Raw genomic sequence first — 27,729 nt, forward strand, 5'->3', positions numbered from 1 at the left:
TAATAGAAATGGAATACAAAAAGGGAGGTGAGAGGAGGTCGATGAAACAAGGGAATGAAAGAGAGGATATTGAGATGGTATGATGTGTGTTTTTTGAATTGTTTTTGCTTTGTTTTGTTTAATGTGTTAATGTTAATGTTGCGTTTTGTATTGTTTATATATTGTATTGTATTGTTTTTTCTTTTGTTTTTCTTCTTTTCTTTTTTCCTTTCTTTTCTTCTTTTTGTAAGGTTTAAAAGCAATAAATATTATTTTTTAAAAAATAGACTGAGAGAAGTTATTGTATTGTATTTATTGTTTTATTATGATGTTTTTGTATTGGATCAGATTATTGTAAGGTCTGTGTTCTTTGGTGTACCTTTTGTTGCTGTAAACTGCCTTGTGAATAATAATATAGAAAGGCAGCATACAAATTGAAAGTGAAATGAAAAAATGAAAATAGAAGATGGCTAGTGTACTGATTTGACAGAACTCCTTCCTCTGCCAGGCTTTCATCTGAGATCTCTGAAGCATGTAAATAACACACCGTCCGCTGTTTCCAATTTAGGGAAGTGAGCCGTGCTGTGAAGATTTTCAATTTTGAACAGGAAGAGGAACACGAAACGATTCAGATGATCAAGAATAAGGTGGGAGAAAACTGCAATTAGCAGAAAGAACTAGATTTTTTTTTGTAGGAGTAAAGAATTCAGAAATATATTATGAATACTCCCCCTGTCTAAGGATGTTCAATTATAGCTGATGGGGGGGGGCCTACTCCCCTCCCCCTAAAATCAGACTTTTTGCAGTAAGCAATGTAGGAAGTCTAAACTTGATAGCACTTGTGAGATACCACTTGCTTTGACACATCCTCTTATCTCCCTAAACAGATCATAATGAACATTAATTAAAATAGCCATTATCATCTAATCTTGCTGCAGACCGATCAGGACAAATGCTCAATAAATGGGTCATCTGGAAGTGCCCTTACTTTCACATAAAATCTTCATGTTCATTCTGGAGGTGGCATGGTTCTGTGAAAACTGGACCACATGGCTTCTTGCACTTAGATCCAGCAGCTTATAGAGCAATTAGCTGTAATGCCCCTTTTTGTCCCTCTACCCTTCTAGGAGGACTAGTGTGTTAGTTTCAGCTCTAGTCTTACATCCTGGAGGTTAAGGAAACTAGGAATCTTACTGAAGAGTTAAGCTCTGGCTTGTTAGGGCACACAGGACTCTGGGCAGCCTTAATGCAACTGTCTAGGCTCTCTGAAGCCCAGTCATACCATTACTAATTCTTCACATCACAACTGGCTCCTACCAGCCCCTGAAAAAGAAGTGGAGGCAATGTATGTGAATATATAAACCAGAAGGAATTGTGGAAAGCAGACACAGACATCAGTTATGAAAGTGAAAAACATTTAGCAGTCCTACTCTCCAAATACAGATCTGCCCCACTCTGTCCCTGTTTAGGTAAGAGCTTATTGTTTCGATCTGGTCAACTAGAATTAAGTTCTGCTGAATGGAGCACCTAGTGACAAGTGATCTACCCTTCTACAAGGGCTGGTGCATTAGTTTCACCTTTAGTCTTACATCCCCAAGACTACAGAATTTTAAACTTTGGGCTACTGATCGTTGTATTTTTTGTTTTAGTACATTGGATTTGGTTTGTTTCCATTGTGCACCACCTGCACAGGTTTTTACATCACAAGTGGCATGTAATTTCAATAAAAATAACTATTTCTGACGCAGGTTGCCACATTAAGCCAAAAAGACTTGGTAATTGAGAAAGTGCTCAAAATTAAGGAGATAACAAAGAACACGTGGCAGGAAGCCCACCGCATCTATCGAGAGAAGGGAGACGTCTTTGCGTACAGTTCAATAAGGGACATCTTCCTTGATGTTGTTCAAGATATTTTCACCGGTAAATCAGGGTGGTGGGGAAAGCAGTTTGGTAGAATGCTCATTTGCTTTTGCATATTTATTTTTTTCTTTTTTCAGAAAGGGTGTTCGGCACAAACTTTAAAGTAGGGGTGGGAAACTGGATCTGGCTGGCAGGCTGATTCCAGTACTGGTTCACCATCCAGAGAACACTCTTGGGAGGGACGGTCCACACAGCTGTCAAGTCATGTGACATATGACGTAAGGCAATTCCACTTCAAAGGAAGAATCAGGAGCATTCTCAGTTTAGTTCAAGGCACAGATACAAAAGATTCTTGCCAAAGGTGAGGCTTGTATTCTGCAATGCATTTAAATTCAGCTTTGGATGCAAACCTCATTTTTGGGAGGAATTTACTAAATTGTACATTTTTTTTGTTCCTGCAACTTGCTCTAGGGCTTTAGGATGAAGGATGGGTAATAACAACATTTCACAGAAAGTCAAGTGTAGCTGTAGGAGTAGGTCCTATAGATATGAAGTTGTCCACATAAGTGTATGAGGAATTGAAATTTGTCCATTTTGCTAAGGCTGCTTTGATCAGCTTTTTAAAAAATCCAGTGTTGATGTACTCATTGTGCTAAAACACTGCTTTTAATTGACAGCTTAGCTTCTATGTGTCATGTTGAAATGCTTATCTACACCAAAACAAAAAAGCATTCACTATCCTTGGTAGGTTTTGTTTTGCTTTACAGAAATAAGTGTTCCATATTCAAACAGTTTAGGATCCTGCACCTGTAAAATATGTAGGATTAGCTTCAATGAATTTATAGAAATGTTGTGTAATTAAACTGTCACCTAGTCATATTTCTGTGTGCACACAGATCAATGGCTACTAGTTGTATTAGATACAGTCACTGTATATTTTAATTTCTAATCAAACACACAATTTAAACATCCCTGTTAGAAATATTGTATTTATTATATTTAAATATTGGATGATCTTATTTTGCCAAAGGAAAAGAAACTTACCGTATTTTTCGCCCTATAGGACGCACTTTTTCCCTTCCAAAAATGAAGGGGAAATCTGGGTGCGTCCTATGGAACGAATGCAGGCTTTCGCTGAAGCTTGGACAGCGAGAGGGGTCGGTGCGCACTGACCCTTCTCGCTCTCCAGGCTTCAGGAAGACATCTGCAGCCTAGGCAGCCCTGCGGGAGTTCCCGCAGGGCTGTCTAGGCTGCGAATAGCAGCTAGTTTCCCGGAGCGCCGGGCGCACTGAAAGCAGAGCGCCCGGCGCTTTGGGAACACATCTGCAGCCTAGGCAGCCCTGCGGGAGTTCCCGCAGGGCTCCCTACGCTGCGGATAGCAGCCTGCCACCCGGGGCGCCCTGAAGCAGAGCGCCCCGCGCGCCAGACAGACATCAGCCAGCCCCACAAGCTCGGGGGACAACAAGGAGGTGCAGCGCCGCCATCCCGCTGTTCCTTGACCTGGTTCGGTTTCCCCGACCTGGTTTGGGGGGGGGGGAATAAAGGGAAAAAATTTCCTTTATTTCCCCCCCCCAAAAAACTAGGTGCGTCCTATGGGACGAAAAATGCGGTATTTACACTTCTGCAAACTTCATTGAAATGAAGGTCTTCCTCACCCTTAATTTGATCTACAAATAAAAAAGAGCTGGCTTACAAATTAACAGTGTTGTAGCCAATTTGATGGCATCCAAATGTCAGCAGAGTACACCCATCATCCCTGGGCATTGATTATGCCGGGTGGGGCAGAAGGGAGATGGTGCTTAGCAACATCTGGAGGGTGTCATGTTGGCTGAGTCTGGACCAGATGTACTATGTACACAATTCTGCATTTTAATAGGCAGATAGCATCAATCTGTTTGTAGTTAAACTAACAGGTTTTTTCTCTCTTTCTATTCAGAAAGCTTTCAGTGTCCAAGCAGGAAGTTCTCAGAGGTTTGGATTGCTATCTTAAATATTCTAGTAAGTACAATAGAAGAGTATTCTTCCAACACATTTATTTTGATCATACTTAACATGTTATACAGACAACAGAGGGTTCTTAGTAATCAACAATCCCTTCTCAAATAAGACTGTGGCCAAGGCAATTTTGTCATCCAGTGTAGCACAAGGAAGGTCTTCCACACTGACATACTTTGGGTAGGAAGAAAGCAAAAATTCAATACCATCTGCATATTCAGGCTCTATTTCACAGTATTTGGGCTCCTCCTTGTGGTACACCCTTGAATTTTCTGCAGTATAATACAGCAATGTGGCATCTCCTTCATTGCACAATCTGACAATTCCATACTGAAGCAGCCGTACCTGTGTCTTTTTCTTCAACTGGACATCAAGATTTTGGACATTTCCGTTTTCCCACCGTGCTGGATGTCCATACACACTCAATGCCTTTTCGCTCTCAGTCAGCACTGGCGGGAGGCAGTCATGAAGAAAAGCCTTGGCTTTTTGATCCACAGCAGCATCAACTGGTGCAAAATCTATTAGTTTGGTTATTAGTGTTCTGATCTTTTGCATAAAGGCATCTCGGCGAGGATCAACAACATCCGAGTTCAGGACTCCCATGTATTCCAGGTAGTCTGTGGGTAGCCCACGGCGATAGTCCACATCCTCTTCAATGGCCATCTGCAGTGCTGCAGGAAGGAGCTTTTCTAACAGGTCTCCCCAGGAGTTTCGCTGGTATGAAGATACTGTTATATGGAGTGAATGTGCATCTGGGAGACAGTCGCCTTGGTGGATAAACCCCCGGGGGAAATAGAGCAGGTCTCCAGCTTCTAATACAGTCTCCAGAATGGGTTCTCCAATCTCCTCCTGGCTAAAGTTGCTACTCGAAAACTGAGGCAACACCTCCGCCTCTTTCCTCGGGCTGTAAACCCTCCAATGCTTCTTTCCTTCCAGCTGGATCACAAAGGCTTCAATGTCATCATAGTGAGGAGCAAAGCCCTGTGTACCAGCAGGGGTCAAGTAAGTGTTTGCTCCCACCATGCTGTTGAACCGCTCCTGCAGGATGGAGAGGAACTGCCAGAGGGTGAAAGAAAAAGCCTGGGGATTTAGCATCCTGAGGGAACAGCCATTCCTGAAGAAATCCCACACCACAGCTGGCAGCGCCCTGCCCTCCGGATTGTGCGTCTCCCTCTTCCCATCTTCGTAGCTGGTCACGTCCAAGTTGACACCGAACCGAACATCGCTGTCACGCAAGATGGCATCAAACTCTGCTGTAGAGAAGAGGCCCTGGTAATAACCTGGATTGTGCCTCTGGAGCAAGAGGGGTTTCTTCTCCCAGTACCGGTCAAAGAAGTGACGAGGCGAAGTGGGAGCGATGAGCCACTCGAAGAGTTTGGCGGCTCGCTGCCGGCTATGCTGAACTTGCCCCAGCTCTTGGAGGAGGCGCTGGAGTGGGCAGCCCATAAAAGGAGGCTGTGGGGAAGGCGCCTCCTTCTCCTTATGGGGTACTGGAGCGGGGCTTTCTCCGCTTGCCAGGCCGCGCTCACGCTTGGAGGCCGCCGCATTCCTGGAGTTCGCATTCATTCTCCGTCTCTTCGCAAGTTTCACGGCCGCATCCGGGACAGGGCGAGCATCCCTGGGCGGCTCCCCGTTCGCGGCCCCTGGTGCCTCCGCGCAGTCCTCGGCGGCCAGCGCCCTCTTAGAGAGCCGATTCTTGGCCTTCCGGCGCCTCAGCGAGACGGACAGCCCGTGCCTCGGGCGCTGCGGCAGCTCCCGGTCCCCGAGTTGCACGGCGGAGCGGTAGGCCGAGAGCGCGGACACACGTGGCGGGTGAAGCCGCTCCATGCCTGCCCCCGGGATGGGGAAGCGCCGACCAACACGTGCCGACGGCTTCCGGCTTAGGAGCGAGGCTTTTCGACCTCTTCTTCCGGTGCCGCTTCGTACGTAGCTCCGCCCTGGGATTCCCGCACGGCCAACGAGCGACGGGTCAGAGAGACTCGGCGAGAGAAAGCGCCGCTCTAGCCCTAGTGGGCTTTTCCGGTCTGAAACGGAAGTTGGGTCCTTGTTCTCTAACAAGTATCTAGGATATTATAGAGATACGAAGGGATAGAATGATTTTACGTGCTAGTGTAAATCGTATTCTTATTGTTATTATATTTATCCTCTGCCTTTGACCCTAACAGGGACTCAGGGCAACTCGCCCATAAAATAAGAACACCTAAAAACATAGGGGGAAAACAATCGTTAAAAACAATTGAACGTTAATAGAATTAAAAATCTAAAAGCTCTATTAAAAACATAACATACAATCGCAATAAAGCAGCAGGGCACCACGGGATCCAATAATGTATCATCACACACGCACCCCCGATTTGAAATTTAGGCTGTACGCGACTCTTAACTTTTTGCAAAGATACCACGGTGGAGCAGGTTGCTACTCCTGCATCGTAAATCAGATTTAAAGGTAAAGGACCCCTGACAGTTAAGTCCAGTCACAGATGACTCTCCGGTTTTGGAGCTCATCTCGCTTTATAGGCCGAGGCTTGGGAGTAATTATTTTGAATTCAAGATACCTTACCTCCGGGCAAACAGCCATAGGCTGGAGCTCACCTCAGCATGCCTTACTCTTGAGTAACTATGTTTAGTGCATTAGGTCGGAATTCTAAACCCATATTTATTTACTTGGAGATAAATCCTATTAGTCAAAAGAGGTTCAATTTGGGCTTCAAGCCACATAGGTGTCTCAAGATGCTGTTTTGCCATATTAACAAATCATATACAGCCAGATTTAACATAGATAATGGCAATGACATAAAAGTAACTACAGCTGCTCAACAAATAATAAATACTAATGCTATTTAAAATATATCCAGTGAAATATCTACAGCAAAATTATTTAATCATATGATAATAGCAGAATAAACAGTCACTCTTATATGAAAGAGTAATTCCCATGAGGTGTTTTTGAGGCTTCCCTAGATTGCAGACACAGACCTCAGAAGGACAGGCACTTACCAACAAATAATTTAAGCCACTATAAATACATTTTAGCTATGTGCACTTATTTAGAAGTAAATCCTGTGTTTGTAAGCATGCACAGAATTGCTGCCTAAATCACCAACTTGTGCAGTTTGCGCTATTCAAATGCAAGTAGCTCAGTTTGTGACTTTTACTGGAATCCTAAACATGTTTACTAAAGTAAGTCCTTTAGGGGCAAGTAGGACATGCCAAGTATCATGTTGCGCAGCCTTTTGCATTTAGAGGGTTAGGAGAAATCAATGGAAAGTTCGTTTTTCATGTAATGTGAATTGCATTGCTAATTTGTGCATATTACTGATACTGATTTTAAAAACAGCAATATTAGATGTTATTATATACTGTATGTGTACATTACATAATATATGTGAAAATTGACAGCAAATATTAAAAATGAACAAGTTAAGCCTTTCTCTAGTTTAATTATTATTTGCAAAGAAAGAGATAAGATGAATCTGTATATGGCTTTGCAAAGTCAAATCTTATTTTGCTACTTGTATTTCAGCCTTGGTTGGGAATCCCTCCAACCCCATGGACACAAAGAGCCTTCTTAGAAGCACTGAAAATACGCAATGCTGAGAAGGCAGAATGTGCCAAGAAACCAAAAGCACCCACAGAGAAGTGGAAAAAATCCAGGGTCAAGAAAACAAAAACAAAAAAACCTGCTCAGAGTCCATTTACTAGTCAGCCACTCAGCTGACTCTTCTGCTGTGGGAAACAAGGTACAAAAGTCATGGACAGAAAATAGCTTTTCAGATATTTGGAAGCAGAATAATCATAATACAGTTGTTAATTGGTGTATGTGTTCCACCATGGTCTCTAGTCAAACCAGCTCTGCAGGATTTTGAATCATTGAGCTTACTTCTGCATCTAGTTTCAGCTCTCTCAGGGTGTATCTCCAGCATTGCTAGTATTGCCACACATCTATTACATTACTGGTAATACTTCTGCATTAGATGGGTACCTATTATGGGATAGTGGCCAGGCAAAGCAATATATTTCATCACTAAGGAGCTGCGTTTTTTTAATTTAAAAAAAAACCTAAAGTTTTATGGTGTATTTATTGCATGACCTACAGGTCATGTCCACATGTGCTCATGTAGCCCTTCAGAAATAAAAATAAATGGGCAAAGCTACCACACCCTGTGTGTAATGCCCACATTTCCCCCTTTTTAAAAGGAGAGAAGGGCAGAAGTTGCTAGCAACTTGGGTTCAGTTTTACCACTATGTTCACTGAGTGTTTACCAGGCTTCCTGTTTCCTGCATACTAGTGGGAGTTTCCCCTCAGTTTAATTCTATTTGCATAATTACCAAGTTTTTGATGCTGGATGAGAGGTACAGTCATACCTCATGTTATGTTTGCTTCATGTTACATTCTTTCAGGTTACGTCCCGCGGCAACCTGGAAGTACTGGAAAGGACTACTTCCGGGTTTTGCTGCTTGCGCATGCACAGAAGTGCTAAATCATGCTTTGCGCATGTGCACAAGCACCAAATCGCACCGCGCACCTGCGCAGATACAATGCTTCAGGTTGCGCTCTTTTCATGTTGCGAATGGGCCTCCGGAATGGATCCCGTTCGCAACCAGAGGTACCACTGTACTTAAGCCTGTAATTCTAAGCACACTTTTACGAAGAGAATTATTGGAAATTGCAGTCAAACATAACTAGCAAGCATAGAGCTAGTGGCAAGCACAGGGTTATTTACTGCATGAAGGGATTTAGGAAAAGAGAGCTGTGTTCCTAGACTCAGCTAGGTCACTCCACCTCTCCTCTGGAGAGGGAGGAAGTGAGGCTTTCTTCTTCTTCTTCTTCTTCTTCTTCTTCTTCTTCTTCTCCTCTCTCTCTCTCTCTCTCTCTCTCTCTGCACCATGTAACCAACAAAGGAGGATGTGTGTAAGCTTGCTCTCAAGCTTAGAGCATGTGTTTGAAACTACTAGCTGTATTTTCTACCCAATAATATTTTGCCTGTGTCCTCCTTACAACTGCATGGAGCAATGCATGTACCAGACCTTTGAATCTGTAAGTAACGCATTTAAAACTTACTTAGCAGTGTGTGGTCTGTTCTTTGCAAAAGAGGTAGAAAGAGTGGGAGCATTGTAAATGAGATAAGAGGGGTCTAACAACCTATATTCCTAATGCTACACTGCTGCTTGACTTTTGTGCTTTAAACTCTCTTGGGGCTTTCTGTGTGCTTTTTGAATCTAGGCACCCAGCTGATTCTTTTGTTGTTTACCCACACATGTGGGCCCACAGGGATTTATATATTTAATTCCCCAGCAAGAATAAGGCCCATTGATTTCAGTGAAGCTCACATCTGAGTACAAATGCTTAGGGATGTGCTGTAAGTCACTTCCAGTGCTCCATTGAAATGCAGTCCATCTACATTTAAAGCCCCATGGCAATTATTAGTCTTAAGGTGCATTTTCAGTTTCACGTTTCAGAAATGACATGGACTAAATTGATCCATATTGCAACCCACCATGAAAATACAAGGAAGACATAATAGGTTCAATCATATACAATACTGATGTTTCCAGTGAATGTGTACGGAGACAATTAATATGCTGCACTTTCTGTTAGCAGTTACAGATAGGTAGCCGTGTTGGTCTGCCATAGTCAAAACAAAAAAATTCCTTCCAGTAGCACCTTAAAGACCAACTAAGTTAGTTCTTGGTATGAGCTTTCGTGTGCAAGCACACTTCTTCAGATACACTGAAACAGAAGTTGCCAGACCCTTCTATATAGTGAGAAGGTGGGGAGGGGTATTACTCAGAAGGGTGGTGGGAATGGGTGATTGGCAGATAGCTGAGAAGAGCCTGTTGACGACTCTTAACGACTGCAATAGGTCTTACAGGAAAAAGCAAGGGGTGAGAAGGTGAGAAATGGCTTTGTCATGTATAATGAGATAAGAATCCAATGTCTTTGTTCAGGCCAGGTCTCTCCATGGTTTTAAGTTTGGTAATGAGTTGTAATTCAGCAGCTTCCCTTTCCAGTCTATTTCTGAAATTCCTTTGTAGTAAAACAGCTACTTTGAGATCTTGTATAGAATGTCCTGGGAGATTGAAGTGTTCTCCTACTGGTTTCTCTGTCTTGTGATTCTTGATGTCAGATTTGTGTCCGTTTATTCTTTGGCATAAGGTTTGGCCTGTTTGTCCAATATAGAGAGCTGAAGGACACTGTTGGCATTTGATGGCATACACAATGTTAGACGATGAGCAATTAAACAGTCCCGAGATGGTATGTGTGATGTTGTTGGGGCCAGTAATGGTGTTGTCCGGGTGTATGTGACAGCAAAGTTGGCATCTGGGTTTATTGCAGGCTCTGGTGCCAGTGTCCGTGTTAGGTCTGGTTGTAGTATTATTGTGGGTTAGGAGTTGTTTAAGATTGGGTGGCTGTCTGTAGGCAATGAAAGGTCTTCCTCCCAGAGCTTGAGAAAGAGAACTGTCATTGTCCAGGAGAGGTTGTAGATCTCTGATGATGCGTTGTACTGTTTTAACTTGGGAGCTGTATGTGATGACTAGAGGTGTTCTGTTATTTTCTTTTTTGGGTCTGTCTTGCAGCAAGTTCTCTCTGGGTATCAGTCTGGCTCTGTTGATCTGTTGTCTAACTTCATCTGCTGGGTATTTTAGTTCTAAAAAGGTTTGTTGTAGATCTCTTAGGTGAGAGTCTCTGTCTGTAGAATTGGAACAGATACGGCTGTAACGTAGTGCCTGGCTATATACAATGGACTGTTTGGTATGTTTGGGATGGTAGCTAGAGGCATGTAGATATGTTTGTTGGTCAGTTGGTTTACGGTATAAGGTGGTGTCTATGCGCCCATCCTGTATTTTTATAGTAGTGTCCAAAAAATGTATTTCTTGTATAGATTGATTCATAGTTAGGTTGATTGTGGGGTGAAAATCATTAAATTTCTGGTGGAAGGTGTCCAGGGTCTGTTGACCATGTGTCCAGATGATAAAAATATCGTCAATGTATCGCAGGTACAAGAGAGGTTTGAGTGGGTAGGAGTTTAGGAAACGTTGTTCTAAATCTGCCATGAAGATGTTGGCATACTGTGGGGCCATGCGGGTGCCCATTGCTGTGCCGCTGATCTGAAGGAACAGGTCATCACCGAATTTGAAGTTGTTGTGGGTAAGGACAAATTGGCAGAGTTTGGTGGCAAAGTCCGCTGTGGTTTTATCTGAAATGGTGTTCCTTATAGCTTGTAAACCATCGTTGTGTGGGATGTTGGTATACAGAGATTCCACATCCATAGTAGCTAGTATAGTATTGTTGGGAAGATTATTTAAAGATTGTATTTTCCTCAGAAAATCTGTGGTGTCACGTACATAGCTGGGAGCACTGATGGCATATGGTTTCAGAACAGAGTCCATATAACCGGAGACACCCACTGTAATAGTGCCAATACCTGAAATGATGGGGCGTCCTGGATTTCCTGGTTTGTGTATTTTAGGTAGAAGATAGAAAGTTCCTGGTCGAGGTTCTGTTGGTGTGTTGGTGAGGATCTGTTCTTGGATGTGTGGGGGTAGCTCCTTAACAATCTTGTTCAGTTCTTTTTTGTATTCTTGTGTGGGGTCTGAGTCCAATTTTATGTAAAAGGCGGTATTGGAAAGTTGTCTGTGAGCCTCCTGAATGTAGTCAGTTTTGTTCATGATGACGACAGCTCCACCTTTGTCTGCTTCTTTAATTATAATGTCTGGGTTGTTTCTGAGATTATCTATGGCTCTCCTTTCAGCATGGTTTAGATTTTGTTGTAAGCGATGGTGTTTTCTGGTCACATCTGTTTGGATTCTGTGGCGGAAGCAGTCAATGTACAAGTCCAGTGTGGTATTGCGTCCATCAGGAGGGGTCCATGTGGAGTCCCTTTTTGTGTAACACTTTTTCGGTGGTAGTTGGTGGTCAGTGTTCTGTTGGGAGGGTGGTTGTTGTTCTCCAGTGGGTTGAGAGGTGTTGTGTTGTGAAGTTGTTGTTTGTTCTGATTTGTCCTGTTGTTGTGTGTGTTGAAAATACTCCTTCAGGCGTAAACGGCGGAAAAATGCTTCCAAGTCCCCGTAGAACTGAATCATGTGTGGGGATTTGGCAGGGCAGAATGACAGTCCACGTGAAAGGACTGATTCCTCAGCTGGGCTGAGTGCTTGCTGTGAGAGATTGACAATATTGTTGATCTTGTTTTGATTAGTAGCCTGTAGGTTGGAAAGGTTAGAGAGTTTCTTGTTTTTCTGTTTTTTCAGTAGCTCCAGTTGAGAGTGGTAAATGTTTTGTTTTTCCTTTTGGAACTCTTGCCAAGTTTGGTGGTTCCTGATAGAGTTGTCTAGTACAAGGAGTTCCTCCTTTATTAGCTTCTGTTTAGAGTAAAGAACGCTGATCAGATGTTTGAGCAGCTTCTTAGAGAAAGTGTTGCATAGTTTTCTTGCATATTCAGTGGGATACGTGGATAGTAGAGGGTTCTTAATTCTAAGACCCTTGGGTATAATGTCCAGGTTCTTGCATTTAGTAAGAAAGAAGATATCAGTCTGTACCTGTGCAAGTTTCTTGGTGAGGTTGATGGACTTCCATTTCATGCGGCTCAATGTGGTGCCTTCCATAGTTCCAGTTACAGATAGGTAGCCGTGTTGGTCTGCCATAGTCAAAACAAAAAAATTCCTTCCAGTAGCACCTTAAAGACCAGCTAAGTTAGTTCTTGGTATGAGCTTTCGTGTGCAAGCACACTTCTTCAGATACACTGAAACAGAAGTTGCCAGACCCTTCTATATAGTGAGAAGGTGGGGAGGGGTATTACTCAGAAGCAATGAGGGAAGAACTACATTCAGATGGGGTCAGAAGAATTTATTTGAGTCAGTCTAGATTTCAGGTCTGTTTCATATGCACTTTCATTAGAAAAGAGTACAAACACTTACTTCTGCTTGCTCTTAATTGTCTAGCTCAGAGTAAACCCATTGAAAGTAAATATAGTTGTACCTTGGATCCTGAATGCCTTGCAAGTTGAATGTTTTGGCACCCAAACGCTGCAAACCCGGAAGTGAGTGTTCCGGTTTGCAAACATTCTTTGGAACCTGAACATCTGATGCAGGTTCCACTTGGCTGCAGGAGCTTCCTGCAACCAATTGGAAGCCACGACTTGGTTTCCGAATGTTTTGGAAATTGAACGGACTTCCAGAATGGATTCCGTTCGGCTTTCGAGGTACAACTGTAGCTTATTTCAGTGGGTCTAACCTGAACATGACCAATATTGGTTATCACTCTTAGTATCAGTTTTAGATTAAAATACATACACATAAATATGAATAAAATATTTCTGTACAATATTCCCATTTGTATTGTTGGAATCAGGGCTTCACGGATTTACTTTTTGTATAGTGATGTAACCTGAACCATTCTTTACTTAAGACCATGAAATTGTTGTCATTGTTGATTCAAATATCAACTATGCCAGCTTTAGAACTAAGTACATAGTTTTAAAAAACTATTTTGGCCTGAAAAACAGGATATTAGGGTAATAGAAACCCAGGGTAATAGAAACTTTATTGTCCACCTTGGACACTTTACTGGATGATCAACCATGCAGTCAGAGTGATATTTTCTGCATAGCCTCTCATTTCAAAAACAAAGGTGACCTTGGAGGAGCTTACCGATCAATCCTATGCAGAGTAGGTATGGTGTTTGGTTAAAATAAGTTTAGGCATGCTGAACAGTGTAAAATCAGGGTGGCTAGCATCCATCACTGCCCCTAAAAAAGGAATTGTTATTAAAATTTCTATACTGCCCTTCAGCCGAGGGTCACACGGTGGTTTACAATATAAAAACACAAAAATGCATAACATAGTAACAAATGAAACAATATCCCCCACATTGTTTATTAAATTTCAAGGGATCATATTATTGTAAACCATGCTGGGAGTCTTTTCCAGCTTAAAAATGGTAAAAATATTTTAACTAACTAACTAAATCCCTTTCTACCTTTCCTTCAGAAATTCTTAACTGTCACTTCAGTTCTTCCTGTCTTTTCATGCAACCCCTTTTCATATTAGTCATGGGTATTAAGAAAATGCTTTCTAGAGTATGGTCCTGTTGTCAAGCTGGATTTATTGTTTTACATCACACTGTGTGGTTTTATGGCTCTTGATAGATACTATCAAGTGGTAGAAATCCCATAAATAAAATAAAAACAGTGGATTCATATTATCGGTTTTCCTGCAGTGGTGTGATTTTTCCCTGTTTCTTTTTTTCTTGCAAAGAGACTTTATAGTGAGAACTGCACAGAACTACCTAAGATGAAAAACAAACAAACTGTAGTATGAAACCAGTTTTGGCCTCACCGGGCACAGCTGAATAAGCTCAGCTAAACAACACTATTAAGCCTAAGAAAACGAAGCTTCAGGAATATACTATTAGCATCGTATAGGAGACCTGGCAGTTTTAGCGAGTGTGTCTGCAGTGTTCAGTGGCGTTTATTCACTGCCAACAATAAGGTCTGGCACAAGTGTTTTGCCTTAAGTCTCTAGAAACCTTGCTATAGCTCCGTTCATATATCCTAAGCATCACACTGTTTATTTTGTCTCCAGATGCAGAGGGACATTACTGTACATCTCTGTCATTCTCAAATACTTTGGGAGCTTCATCTGATTGACTAGCAGAAGTGCACTCTTGAAGAAAATTAATGGATCAGAGGGATGGCTAGATAAAGTTACAACAAGAATATATTTGTTAATGAATTTCTATGCTTTTTTAAGTTGTAGTAATTTACTGGCTTTGATTTTTTACACCTGTGCAACAGTATTCTTCAATTAAATTAAAAGTTAAAATGAAAGCAAATATTTTTGTGTACCACGGTTCCCTGCCTTCACCCTTCCATTACTCCCCTTCTTGAATGAATAATCTGCACAAGTGTGAGTGTTACTGAATGGGATTATCAGAACAACATCAGATGAATGCAGTGGTTAGGTAATAATATTGTTGCATGATCCAAGCAGTTCAAGATTCCAGGGCTTCCAGGTGCTTGCCCAGGATTCGGTTTCCTTGAAATGAGGGGCTGTGGTCTCTTTATGATATATGGTTTATTTACACATACATACAACCTGAGCCTATGATTGAGGGGCTCACAGCATTAACAACCCAGAAAGTCTTGCTTCTCCCAAAGTCACAACATTGGATTCAAGCAGAAATCAGGCATAGCTCCCACTCTCAGGCTTCTTCCTGCTATCTGCTTCTAGCCCAGCTCTTGCACACAACCAATCTTCCTTTGTTCTTCTCACTACCAGTCAGGTGATGGAGGAAGCCCAACCATTTGCCCTCTGAAACGGAGCAGCTTCCTTTCTTATACTAATACTTAGGGCACATTAACTCACCAAGAAACTTGCATGGCTCCTTCAGTGGAATCCCCAAATTCACAGCGATATATTAAACATTGCTCAGCACTTAATATAGAAAAGCAACATAACATATGTAAGTAGCATGCTTTGCACAGAGTTATGCAACCAGAACCTGCAACAGCATGCAGGAATTGTTCAATAGGAATGTTTAGCATCCAGGAAATTTACTACTATATAGCGCTGGGATAACATAAAAGTAATGCAAGACGGTTAATATTCAGGAAGGTAGAAGCAGAATTGTTATTATTTATTAAAATTATTAGTCACTTTTTTGCCACAGCAACTCAAAGCAACTTACAATGTTTTAGGCAATAAACAAACACATTACAACAAAACAAAAATGGTGGGAAATTTTCTGACAGCACATCATTCACCAGGAAGCTCCCCTTGGTTAATCTGCTCCACAGAACTACTTAAGATAGGGTATTTGGATTTGAGTCAATACAAGTCACTCAGACCAGACTCATGTGGGGTTAGGAGTGCCTAAGCCCCTTGATTTTAATTGGCTTGGGGGCATCTAATTCTGCATAGGATCAGGCTGTATATTGGCTTAAATATATGTACTTTGTGCTTAGCTGATTTGTGCTTTATCTTGTACACAGGGCATCTGCTACCATATCACTTTCCTGGAAGCATTGCTGCTGTCAAACACATGCTGGAGCTATCTAAACAGAAACATTAATTCCATGTAGGGACACTACAGCCATTATGCCAGTTGTTATGCCAAGTGAGCTGAAAGCAGAAAAAGTAAGAGTAGGGGCATATGTGAACAAATTGTTTCATTGCTTATCACAATTGTGACAGACACCACTGTAGAAATGGCTTGTTCCAGTAGGTGGTAGTAGGGTACAGAAAAACATTTTACTTGAGATGGTCTAACTTTTCCAACATGCAATAATGGGGAGCTGGATATTTTACCTGCACCATTTCACTGTTTGATAAATGTAAGAACACTATCCCCAAACCAGCACAAATGTGTGTGTGTGTGTGTGTGTGTGTGTGAGAGAGAGAGAGAGAGAGAGAGAGAAAAGATAAGTTTTACATGTGCACCTCAGGGATAAACAACTAAGAGCTTAGCGGAAAGCTATTTCAAAATATTTGAGAAATGAGACTTTTTTGAAAAATGTGTCTTTTCCAAATACACATATTTTTGCACATGTGAATGCATGCATCAATACATGTGCATCATGTATATCTAATTCTCCTGTATTTGTTTTTTCCAGGGGCTAGTTATTCAGCTGGGTGCAGCACTTGGGTCTGTTCCTGAGGTGCCCACACACTTTTTTTATAATCAGAAAGCCCTTCCTAGCAGTGAAGGATTGAGGTCTCTCTAGTAGCCAGAAAGGCTTCTGTTCCTTCTTTCTAGAACTATCAACCTCTCAATGTCATGTAAGAGATGCATGTAAGACCTTTGCCCCTCTATAAATCCCATCCAGAAGTTGCGATAATTGAGCTCCACATATCTCCGCTGCAGTGGTGAGGATTTTGTTGTGCACAGGCTCTCAGATATCCAAGCTTAGCATTTCTCTTTCTGGGGAAATTAGGTTCAGCTTGCTGTTATCAGGAGGGGAAACAAGAGCTTCCTATCTATTCGGGATATTGTGTTGCCAGAAGCAGTTTGTGAATCAGCCTTCATTTAAAGCAGATGCCTACCCACAGTGAGTCTCTTGCGAGGAGGAACTCTCTCAGGCCTACAGCCTTCCTCTTCCTTTCCAGTGTATCTACTTGCCATTATAAAAGGTAGAGAAATGACACTTTCTCTTATTCTACACAACATTCAGCAGCGAAGGGAAATCATTCACTGGGGACTTTTGCAGCTTGGGAGCTCTCTGGCCCTGGGTCTTGTACTTATTATTATATTATGGTCTGGAAGCACATGAGGCAATCACCCCAAAACAAGGAGATCAGCCAGGACTTCTATGGCAGAAGCTTTGCCTCTGTCCAAACATACGGCATGTTTTAAAGCAGTGAGGCTTTTCCACTTTGGCTACAAAAAGGGTCATCCAGTGTAAACAGAGTTTAAGACAGCTGGGATCCTTGCAAAGTGTAGGTGTGTATCAAGACACTCTGACTGACAAGAGGGAGTATCTGAGTAAACCAAGTACATAGGGTGGGATAGGGGAGAGAGGAACAGGCAGAATAAACAACAACAACAACAACAACAATTTATACCCTGCCCACCTGGCTGGGTTTCCCCAGCCACTCTGGGCAGCTCCCAACAGAATATTAAAAACATGATAAAACATCAAACACTAAAGACTTCACTAAACAGGGCTGCCTTCAGATGTCTTTTAAAAGTAAGATACCGGTAGTTGCTTATTTCCTTGACATCTGATGGGAGGGCGTTCCACAGGGCAGGTGCTCCTACCAAGAAGGCCCTCTGCCTGGCTCCCTGTAACCTCACATCTCACAGTGAGGGAACTGCGAGAAGGCCCTCAGAGCTGAACAATGGGGATGGAGAAGCTCCTTCAGATATACTGGGCCGAGGCTGTTTAGGGCTTTAAAGGTCAGCCTAGGGGACATCACATAGGTGGGCTGGGATAGTGATGCAGAAGACCAGACTGCTCTCCTTAGTCCAGCACAGAGAGACACACAGTGGAGAAATCCAGAGGTCAATGTAGGGCTCCTGACTAGAGTTAGGAGGCCAAATCATACCTTCTGTACCCAACTAAAAAATGAGTTGCTCCCCTGTAACTCGAGCAAAGCTCAATATCTTATAGTTTCAGTATATGGCAGTGGGGGGCTGCAGCCCTCTAGATGTTGCTAGTCTATCATTAGCCCTAACCACAGGCCATGTTGGCTGGGGCTTATGGAGTCCAATCACATCTGGAAGTCTACAGATTCTTCACCCATGTCATAGCGGTTCATGTAGTGAAATGCATGGAGACCGTGCAAGTGCTGACAATTTTTCTACTGTACAGAACTGAGTCCTAGAGCAGAGAACAGATTAATCTACATCACATTCTTTGAAGTCTGGGACAAAAGTAAGAACTTAAGAGGAGCCTGTTGGATCAGGCCAATGGCCTATCTAATCCAGCATCACAGTGGCCAACCAGATGCCTGTGGAAGTAATATGTCCTATTGGGTCCATAAGAGGAGATTCTCTGCTTAGGAAAGCTACAAATCGCCTTGGCAGAAGGATGTTAGATTGCAGTGTAAAATAAATAGAAAAAAAATATTCCGAGTGTCAGTTATGATTCATCCAGAAGCTTTCCTGGGCCTTTTAAAAAGTCTATAAAACTCATAAATAAAATAAGATGCCGAACAGAGTAATGTAGCTTCAATTGTTTTAATAATCAATCAATTGAAACAGTACATAATTGTTGCAGTTGTTCCTTTTTTCTGGCACTGGTTGCACATGCCTATTTTAGAAATTGCCTGGTGAGAGCAAAGAGTAACTCTGCTCAGATCTTTACAAGTATGTAAGCCAGCAGTGTTTTTTTCTGGGGGTATGCAGGGGTACGCACACCCCAAAATTTTGAGAATCTTTGTACTTTTGTCCATTTACTGTATTTATTCTTCCTGATTTGAACTATAAAATGGTGATTTTCCTGAGTCAAAATGAGAATACCCCTAAACATTTTGTTTAGAAAAAAAAGCACTAGTGAGCAGCATTGCCGAAAGCCACACACATTGTATACAAAAGGGGATTTAAAAGTACATTGAGAAAGTTATTCTTAAAAAGTTGCAAGTCCTTTCTGAAAATGGTAAGAAGTTATGCTTCAAAACTGGTTAAAAGTTTTCTCCAGCACAGGACAGTTCCCACCCCAAAAGCTGACGCTGAGCAAGTTTCAGGCACTTGGATGGACCTTGTTCTTAAAAGAAGCAAAAAGAAGCCAGCGCTATCAGTAGTAGTTAGCCATCTCCAATAGAAACTGGCACATCTTTCAATAGCTGTCAAATGAAATTAGGTACTGCAAATCTGTTTTTACATTCTGAAAAAGAGTAGACTTCCATAGCAAGGCAGAATGCTAATGGCAAGCAGAAACTACCATAGGAGCTGGTGGATGAAATTCCCTACTGAATGATTTTATACCACCCTCTTTTGCTAAAACAAAAACAAAACAGCTTACAACCCAAACTAAAAACATTCAAATTAGAGCAGTAAAAATAAAATTACAACAATAAAACAGTACAATATAATTACCGGTAAACTGTGAAGAAAAATGCAGGTTAAAGCAGCAAAAAAAGCAATCATACAATGGAATAAAAGTACCCAGCACAACCTCCGATTCTTGGACATTATTGTTATCATTATCATCATACATGTGAGTGTATATATATATATACACCAGTAAATGGGTTAGAGATCTGGATGTGTGAAAACAGTACCTAAAAAAAACCCCATGTTTGGTTAAGAGCTGCCACAATCCAATCCTGATTTGTCACTTCTTTTTAACTTTCCCCCACTTTATTAGCAACTCTGAGTCCTGCCTTGTCACTTTTGCTGTGCTGCCAACAGCAACATCCTATTATGGGAGAAGAACATTTCCAGGATTGTTCTTGCAGACTTCCCAAAAAAGAAGGCCTTGACAAAGCCTCTCCGTTTGGCCCGGTGGCATTCAGTATATCACTAGTGTAAAGACACTGGGCAGGATTGTGAAATCTGTTCTCCATTGTGGTGGCTGTAATATCCACCGCTAGATAGCAAGACTGAGAGCTTGTTCAAAATACTGTTTCTCAAGAGCTCGCTGCTCCCCTGCCCCCCCTTCCTCCATCAGTATGAATGCACTCACTCAATCAATGAAGCATCTCTTATCTGAGATCTTGGCTTCCCTCCAACTGCAGCTTGCTGGCTCTCTCTCTCTCCAGGATTTTCCCATTCTCTGTTGGTTTGTGATCCTTAATCCCGGTTTTCGTGCACACAGGGTTCCACTGAGAAAATGAGCTTTATCTAAATTTGGCCAGTCTAATTGAAATAGATTAATAACATCAGTATGTTAAAAAAAACCCAACAACCCCAAAAACCCAAAGCCACTGTGAAATAGACTCAGTGGAAACTGAGAAATAGGCTGAAAAAAGACTCACTGTGCTGTTCAGATACAGAAAAAAATTGGGCACATAGAGTGATCCCCAGCTAAGCTGCTGTTCGCAGGGGACTCCTGTAGGCTCCCCACTCCCCTGTATTAATCATTAGATTTATTAAGGCTCATTTGATGCTCACAAAACACGGCATGCAAGGATCGCTCACTTGGTGATATTGAAAAGATGCTATCTGTAGTGTCTCAATAGCCAGTGACTACACAACAAAGCTTCAGACTCCAAGACTCCAAGCCTCTTACTTTTCAAGGGAGAGGGAGGGGGAGAGAGGGAAGCATGTGCAAGGGGGGGGGGAATCCAGATAATAAAACGAACAAGGAGAGAAACTGGATGAAGTCACTGCACTATAGAATTACCACGAGGAAGCACAACAGAGGCAGTATGCACAAATGGACTTAATTCACTCGGATCCTGCCTGCATTGTGAACAAGGGCCTTGGTAGCTGAATGTGTGTCAGGAACTTCCCTACGGAAAAATAAGACCTGTGCAGCCGGGGTGTGATCTTCATTCGCACGACAACAGGTGCAGTTTCCCTATGCGCTCACATCTTGCTGCTTTTAAAGCCCCATTTCATGGCAGTTGGGTTTAGTGGTACTCGACAGACTGACCTGACCCTGAAAGGACATCCAAATTATGGCAGATTTCATCCTCAAAAATGTCTTGCAAACATTTCACAGTGCGCTCACTGAGATCCACAGATGGGCCAGACTGCAAGAGACCCCAGACCACTGAGAAAATCTCTCTCGGATGACACTGTGAGGATCCAAGGGTGCAGGAGAATTCCTTCTGCACCGCCATACCACCTCTGAGCAAACCTGACAATAGCTCTTATGAGTGTTGAATTCATGACACACGTTTGTGTATAAACCTAACGAGAGGCCAGAACTGAATCAGTGAGTCATAATCTCTGCCACTGTTAAAGAGTTTTTGTTTCTGCTATGAGTCCTTGGCTTTCCCATAAGGCAGAAATTGTCTAAGTAAATATTTCTTAGCACTCTTTGGCTGTCACACAAATTAGAAGTCAGAGTTGATGTTAATTTCCTTTGTATTTTAACAGGAACACTGGTTCTATTATTTCCTCCTATTTGTCCCCAATAAAAGCAAATTAGTCTAGGAAACTGTGACACCTGAAAAGAGAATTTATAAATTACTGTGTGAATAGATTTAAATAGCCGAGGAACACATTTCAAAAATGTGAGAATAACCGCAATCTATATTGCTTGACTAACTTCATTCTATGTAGTAATTAGCTGGCATAGCAATCACAAATGAATTTGTAATGATAACTCCAACTCATAGCTACAGCTACTGTGAAAGTCTGAGGTCATTTCATGACGCAAGATGACTGTTCTGTTGGAATGAAGGTTTAAAGCTCAGTGCCTTATCTGAAGTTCTTTGTCAGCAATACTGAGATCGGAAATGCCCTTCAATAAATTGGATAAAACTGAACCAAATCCTTAACAAAAGAATATCATGTTGGAGCTATCCTTTAATTTGTAATTGAAAAATTATTCTAAGTGTACTCCAGTTGTCTTAATATAATGATCACAGTCCACTACAGAGTTAATTATGCTTATGGCAACTGATTTTAAAGGGGCTTTTGGACTGTGGTCATGTGTGTGCAGTCTAAATGCAAAAGAACGTGGAGCTGCATGTAAAAGATAAAACTAATTATGCTTTTCCTTCTCTTCCCATTTTTAACACTTCAAAATAATATTTCTGTTTAATGCATTATCATTAAAAATAAAACATCCTGTTCTCATGTCTGTTATTGACTTTATATAAAAGCAATTTTATATAAGCCTTATACACACTTGGTAGTTGGGTTCACACGTAACATTAAGCAATAGTTTGTTTAACAAACCATGAATTAACTACACATTATCCCATGGGCAAGCAAGCCATGACTTGTTTCATGGGCATCCACAGATTTTTCTGGGGTGGGGGAGAATAAATGCTCCAAATAAGCAAACACACATACATAACTAGCATCAGAGAACAGGGGCTACCATTTCTGGTAGATCAGATCCTTTAACATACCTTTCAAACAGTCCTGGGCTAGACAGACAGAAATGTTTCTCTGTTTTAAACTATACCGAGCAATGTGTTTTAATATCAACTTGTAATTCTGAACAATAACAAAGCTAGCTCCAATAATTCATATCTTATCCCTATGCCTGTGGGGCATTTCCCCCTTGCCCCACTTGCTCCTCTTCAGAGTTTTCAAGGAGATTAATAGCAGTGGAAGGATCCCACTGTAATTTTGTAGAAGAGGTGGAGGTGGTTGTGGATGAAAGCACTGACCTGTCTTGCATATATTGCTGTGCTACACAGTTCCTAGGCTGACACAATTGTTGTAGGAGACATGCACATATTTCCAGGGGTGTAGGAAAGGGGGGGCGGGGGGCAGACTGCCCCAGGTGCCTTCACTGAGGGGGGTGACATTCAGTGTGCTGCCTGCCCGCGACTCCCAAGCCTACCCCGAGCTGTCGGGGTAAGGGGGGGGGAGCTGCGCCACTTTGCCGTCGGCATTCTCCCCTTCCTTCTTTGTTCTGACAGCTTGGGGGAAGCTTGGGAGTCACGGGCGGGTGGTATGCCAAATGTCTGCCATGGGCTGCTCACTCCGCCCCCGTGGGCAGCTTGCTCCGCCCCTGGCACCTGAGTGGCTATCCCGTGCCTGGGAGGGCACCCTCTGCGCCATGCCCCCCTTAGGAGTGTGCCCACCCTGGGCAGTGTGGGCATATGCTCCACCGCTGCATATTGCCTCCACAATGCATTCCAGAAGGTGGTTTGCTTTTCAATTAAGCAAGCTCTCTATGCCATGTGCCTCTCACATTTTCTATGCCATGTGCTTACACACATTTTCTCTAAACATAATAATAATAATAATAATAATTTATTTATATGCTGCCCATCTGACTGGGTTGCCCCAGCCGCTCTGGGCGGCTCCCAACAAAAATAGTAAAAACACAATACAACATCAAACACTAAAAACTTCCCTAAAAGGCCTTCAGATGCCTTTTTAAAATCACATGTCCGAAATGGCACCAGCTTTCCTCATAGCTGGGACTTGCCTTGATCATTTTGGTTTCGCTGTGGTCATTGGCCATGGAGGGTGATAACTGCACATCATGATGCATGCCATAGCTTTGTGGAAGTGCGCTTGAATGGCGACTTTTTAAAGGAATACCTCTGAACCGCTAGTACTGAAAGACCACATCTTAAACAACTACTTAATGCACATATTCACCCCAGGTTACCAAGGTCAGCCAAGGGAGTGAGACTTCCAGGCACTGTATTAATTGTTCTCTAGGTAACTGAACAAAGCTATTACCCTAAAGTTGCAAGCTGAAGCAACAGGCTATGTTTTTATTGGTCAGGCTTTACTGTTGATTGAGCCATTTCTTACCCCTCTAAGATTTCACAGTGTTACCCGCAGAAGTGTGAACTTTTGAAACCTTAGCAGCTTTAAATGTATAAACTACGGCAGTCTTAATTCTGTCCCTCTGAGAAGCTATCCCATTACATAAACAATTTTAAGAAAGGCGCTTTTGACTGTCATTGTGTCCTTTTCCGTGGCATGTTCCCGTTTTCCTATTTATCCCTTTAGAGATGGAAGCTGGGCAGAGTGGACAGCGGTCTCTTTAAAATTTCCTCACCTCATAGTCCAGCAGCTGCAAAGCAAACCTGTCTGCCTGGCTAGGGAGGGCTTCTCCTGGAGGAGGGGGGCAAGAAAAAGAGCCTGTTGCCAGGCAGCGTTTGGAGTGAGGTCTTCTTCAGGAAAAGTTCAAAAGCAAACAGCTTAGCCTGGAAACAGTTTTGTTTCCCAGCCCCTTTTGCCTCACGCCATGTGGCCTGGCGAGTGACTTCAGCAGGGTGGTGAAACCAGGTTCAAGAATAGGGATCCGGGTTCACGTGGGTTTCAGGATACAGAGGCAAGGGAAAACTGAGTGTAGTCGGACACACACTCTGGACTTTAAGAAGGCCAATTTCGAAAACCTGAAGGAGCTACTGGGTGTGATCCCGTGGTCAGAAATACTCAGTGAGAAGGGAGTCCAATAAGGATGGGAGTTTCTAAAAGGAGAAATATTGAAGGCCCAAACGCAGACCATACCAACAAGAAAGAAAAGTGGGAGGCAGTTGAGAAAACCAGTGTGGCTGCATAAGGAGATCACAGATGAGCTGAGAGTAAAGAAGGGCATGTACAGTGGTACCTCAGGTTACAGACGCTTCAGGTTACATACGCTTCAGGTTACAGACTCTGCTAACCCAGAAATAGTACCTCGGGTTAAGAACTTTGCTTCAGGATGAGAACAGAAATCGTGCTCCGGCGGTGCGGCAGCAGCAGGAGGCCCCATTAGCTAAAGTGGTATCTCAGGTTAAGAACAGTTTCAGGTTAAGAATGGACCTCCAGAACGAATTAAGTTCTTAACCAGAGGTAGCACTGTATAAGAAATGGAAGAAAGGGGAAATCACAAAGGAGGAGTACACATGAGTTGCCAACAGTTGCAGGGTTAAAGTCAGGCTGGCTAAAGCTCAGAATGAGCTCAGGCTTGCAAGAGAGGTTAAAAATCATAAACAAAAGGTTTCTTCTGCTATGTCCAAAGGAAGAGGAAGAACAAGCAAGCTAACAAAATGAATTTCACTCCATTCTGCCTTGGTCTGACCACACTTGGAATACTGTGTCCAATTCTGGGCACCACAATTTAAGAAGGATGTTGACAAGCTGGAATGTGTGCAGAGGAGGGCAACCAAGAAGATCAAGGGTCTGGAAACTAACCCTTATGAGGAGCTCTTGAAGGAGCTGGGTATGTTTAGCCTGGAAAAGAGGAGACTGAGAGAAGATACCATAGCCATCTTCAAATATATTAAGGGCTGTCACATGGAGGAGGGAACATGCTTGTTTTCTCCTGCTCTGGAAGGTAGGACTCGAACCAGTGTCTTCAAGCTTCAGGAAAGGAGATTTTGATTAAACATTTGAAAAAACTTTCTGACAGTAGCTGTTCAGCAGTGGAACAGACTCCCATGAGAGGTGGTCGACTTGCCTACCTTGGAGGTTTTTAAACGGAGGTTGGATGGCCATCTGACAACATGGATGCTTTAGCTTAGTTTCCTGCATTGCAGGGGGCTGGACTAGATGAACCTTGAGGTTCCTTCCAATTCTAAGATTCTATGATTCTAATGTCAACTATAGTTAAAACAAACCAAAGTTTGTAAGCAAACAATAAACCATGGTGTCTGATCACAGTTTGTAGGAAGGTAACAGGCTACAGTTGTGCCACTAGGTAGTGTTCAGATAATTAAATAAACAATACTTCAATAAACAGCGGTTTAAGATTACATACACCAAGAATAATCTCTAAAAAACTCACTGGCGCTTATTTCTGAATAAAAACGATTAGCACTCTGGTTCATATCCTCTTTGTCCACCATAACAGCTGCTCATCCTTTATTTCACTTTCCTTTCAATATTCCCCCCCCCCCTATTTAATTAAGTACTAACTGTATATCCTTGGATACTGGAACATAATTGTTTTGTACATTACTGAGACTTTGTTGGAGAATACTTGTTGGTGGCTGTAGAAAGCAAGTGCCTACATGACATTCAGACACCCCTTGTGTCTGCAAATGGTTCTGGATGGAATGCTTGACACTTAAATAGCCCTAAGTCAAACTCTATATTGTGGAAACATTTTGAACACTTGCAATTTCATGCCTGACCTGGGGCTAGTAATGTGTATCAAGAATTCCAACAATGGGTTTTCAACGAGTGACTTGCATAAGCAATTTTAGTGGTTTTAAATCCAATCAGACTATCTTATGGTTTTCCATTCACAAATAGCTGCTGTAGTTAGCCATAAGCTTTCTGCAAAATATTAATGAAAAGTAAGGCAAGAAGCTGTTTAACCAAAGAGAAGCAATTCAGGAGGGGATATACAGAGGAAGTCTTCATCTTCCCATGAACACAATATAAAAATTGATCTATGCAGGCCAGAATTCAGTTTCCAGCAGATGCCACCCAGATGAATGGAGGAAAAACCCATAGCTGGGTATGTAACAGATAGTCACCCCCTCTTACCTACCTATATGAAAAAAATCCTCTCTCTCCCACTTCCTTCTTTCATTTAAACTTCTCCTGTCCACAAATAACCGCCCAAAATCCATCCTTCTATAACACAACAGGAATGCAATACTATGCTTTAGGCAGCAATCTAAAGTAGGGCTGAAAATAAGTCACACTGGAATTAATGAGACTTATTTCAAAGAAACCTGTGTGTTTCACCTAAGGAGGAAAGGGACAGACCTGGTCTTGTGCTTTCAGACATAGGGAATCAGCCATTGTTATGCTTCTTGTTCCCAGCAGACTTTGGTGCAAGCTGATACCTGTACAGGACCTCAAGGGAGTAATCCAAATGTCTGCTACCTCCTCCCTCATTCAGTTTTAAGATTGTGCCGAGATGTAGACTCCATGGCTTCAACAGCAGTCATTTTCTCTCCTAACTGTCACCCTGTCGCCCAGTCCATTTCAAGAGTTCTGAAGAACTCAAAAGCTTGCACAGCATTTTCTGTAATTTTGGTTGGCTTAATAAAAGTCTCACTCCAATACAGATTGGAGCATTTTTCTTATGGGCCAATGTGCCTCCCTTTACTTTCTATTAAATATGAGTAAATGTACTCATAATCATTGATTAACAAATTAACACTATTTTATTGAAAAGTTGAAGGCAACCTTGTTCCCTTTTGTGCCAGATGCCCTTGCGCTACCAAACTGCCAAATTTCACATTCCAGTTACTGTATTGAGGGAAAGTGGTATTTCATACAGTTAAATCTGATCTTTCCCTTTTGTGAATTACAAAATACAAATGTGTATTGTTTTAATGGCCTGATACACAAACAGTACTTTGACAAAATTCAGTAATATAAGAATTATAATTTTCAGTGGCACAGAAGTTCCAAATTTGGAGAAAAAACAAAGAGGAACCATTAACCGGATTGATTAGATAAAGGAATATAGGGGAATGGGTAAAAGTACTGCAGGTTAAAATATCTTTAAAAGATGTCATGGAACAAAGGTTGGGGATTCCCACCCTTTTCTCCGTGACTTCTTTATGTTCTCAGCTATAATTATAAAAACAATTCATCCCAATTATCACGACTAAAATGTCAACTTCAGCTAGTTGTCAGAAAGGCTTTAAAAAAAAGAACGCTGTTTTCCTCAAAGCAGAAGAGATGATGATTATTTGTCAAATTTCTATGCTGCCCTTCATCTGAAGATCACAGGGGGTTTACAATCTAAAAACACAAAAACCACACCATAGTAATAATACCACCCCCCCTTGCAGTTTAAAAGGCCATAACTTGTTTAATTAGCCAAACGATTGGGAGAAGAGGAATGTTTTTGCCTGGAGCCTAAAGATATGCAACAAAGGTGTCAGGCAAGTGTCCCTGAGCACAGCAGTCCACAA

General features: G+C 42.1%; 2 protein-coding genes and 1 long non-coding RNA gene across 6 annotated transcripts in view; 1 reads left to right on the top strand and 2 right to left on the bottom strand.

Moving 5' to 3' along the window:
• Positions 1–14,665, top strand: part of HEATR4 (HEAT repeat containing 4) — a 51,257-nt gene extending 36,592 nt beyond the window's left edge. For all 4 annotated transcript variants that reach the window (XM_081021854.1, XM_081021852.1, XM_081021851.1 and 1 more), the window contains 5 exons: positions 548–626; positions 1,728–1,899; positions 3,776–3,837; positions 7,358–7,574; positions 14,416–14,665. In XM_081021854.1, the coding sequence (XP_080877980.1) occupies positions 548–626; positions 1,728–1,899; positions 3,776–3,837; positions 7,358–7,552 (508 nt within the window). In that variant the 3' untranslated portion in view covers positions 7,553–7,574; positions 14,416–14,665. The remainder of the gene's footprint in view (positions 1–547; positions 627–1,727; positions 1,900–3,775; positions 3,838–7,357; positions 7,575–14,415) is intronic.
• Positions 3,856–5,793, bottom strand: RIOX1 (ribosomal oxygenase 1). The gene has a single exon (XM_080992839.1). The coding sequence runs from the start codon at positions 5,659–5,661 to the stop codon at positions 3,895–3,897; it is 1,767 nt and encodes a 588-aa protein (XP_080848965.1). The 5' UTR covers positions 5,662–5,793; the 3' UTR covers positions 3,856–3,894.
• LOC308474280 lies at positions 8,647–14,409 on the bottom strand. The gene is made up of 2 exons (XR_013984640.1): positions 12,633–14,409; positions 8,647–9,426 (listed from the first exon to the last, which is right to left on the bottom strand). It is a non-coding gene; the product is annotated as an uncharacterized lncRNA (long non-coding RNA).
• Positions 14,666–27,729: the final 13,064 nt, after the last annotated feature.

The sequence above is a fragment of the Podarcis pityusensis genome (assembly GCF_964106645.2).
Source record: "Podarcis pityusensis genome assembly, chromosome: 1".
Lineage (NCBI taxonomy): Eukaryota > Metazoa > Chordata > Lepidosauria > Squamata > Lacertidae > Podarcis > Podarcis pityusensis.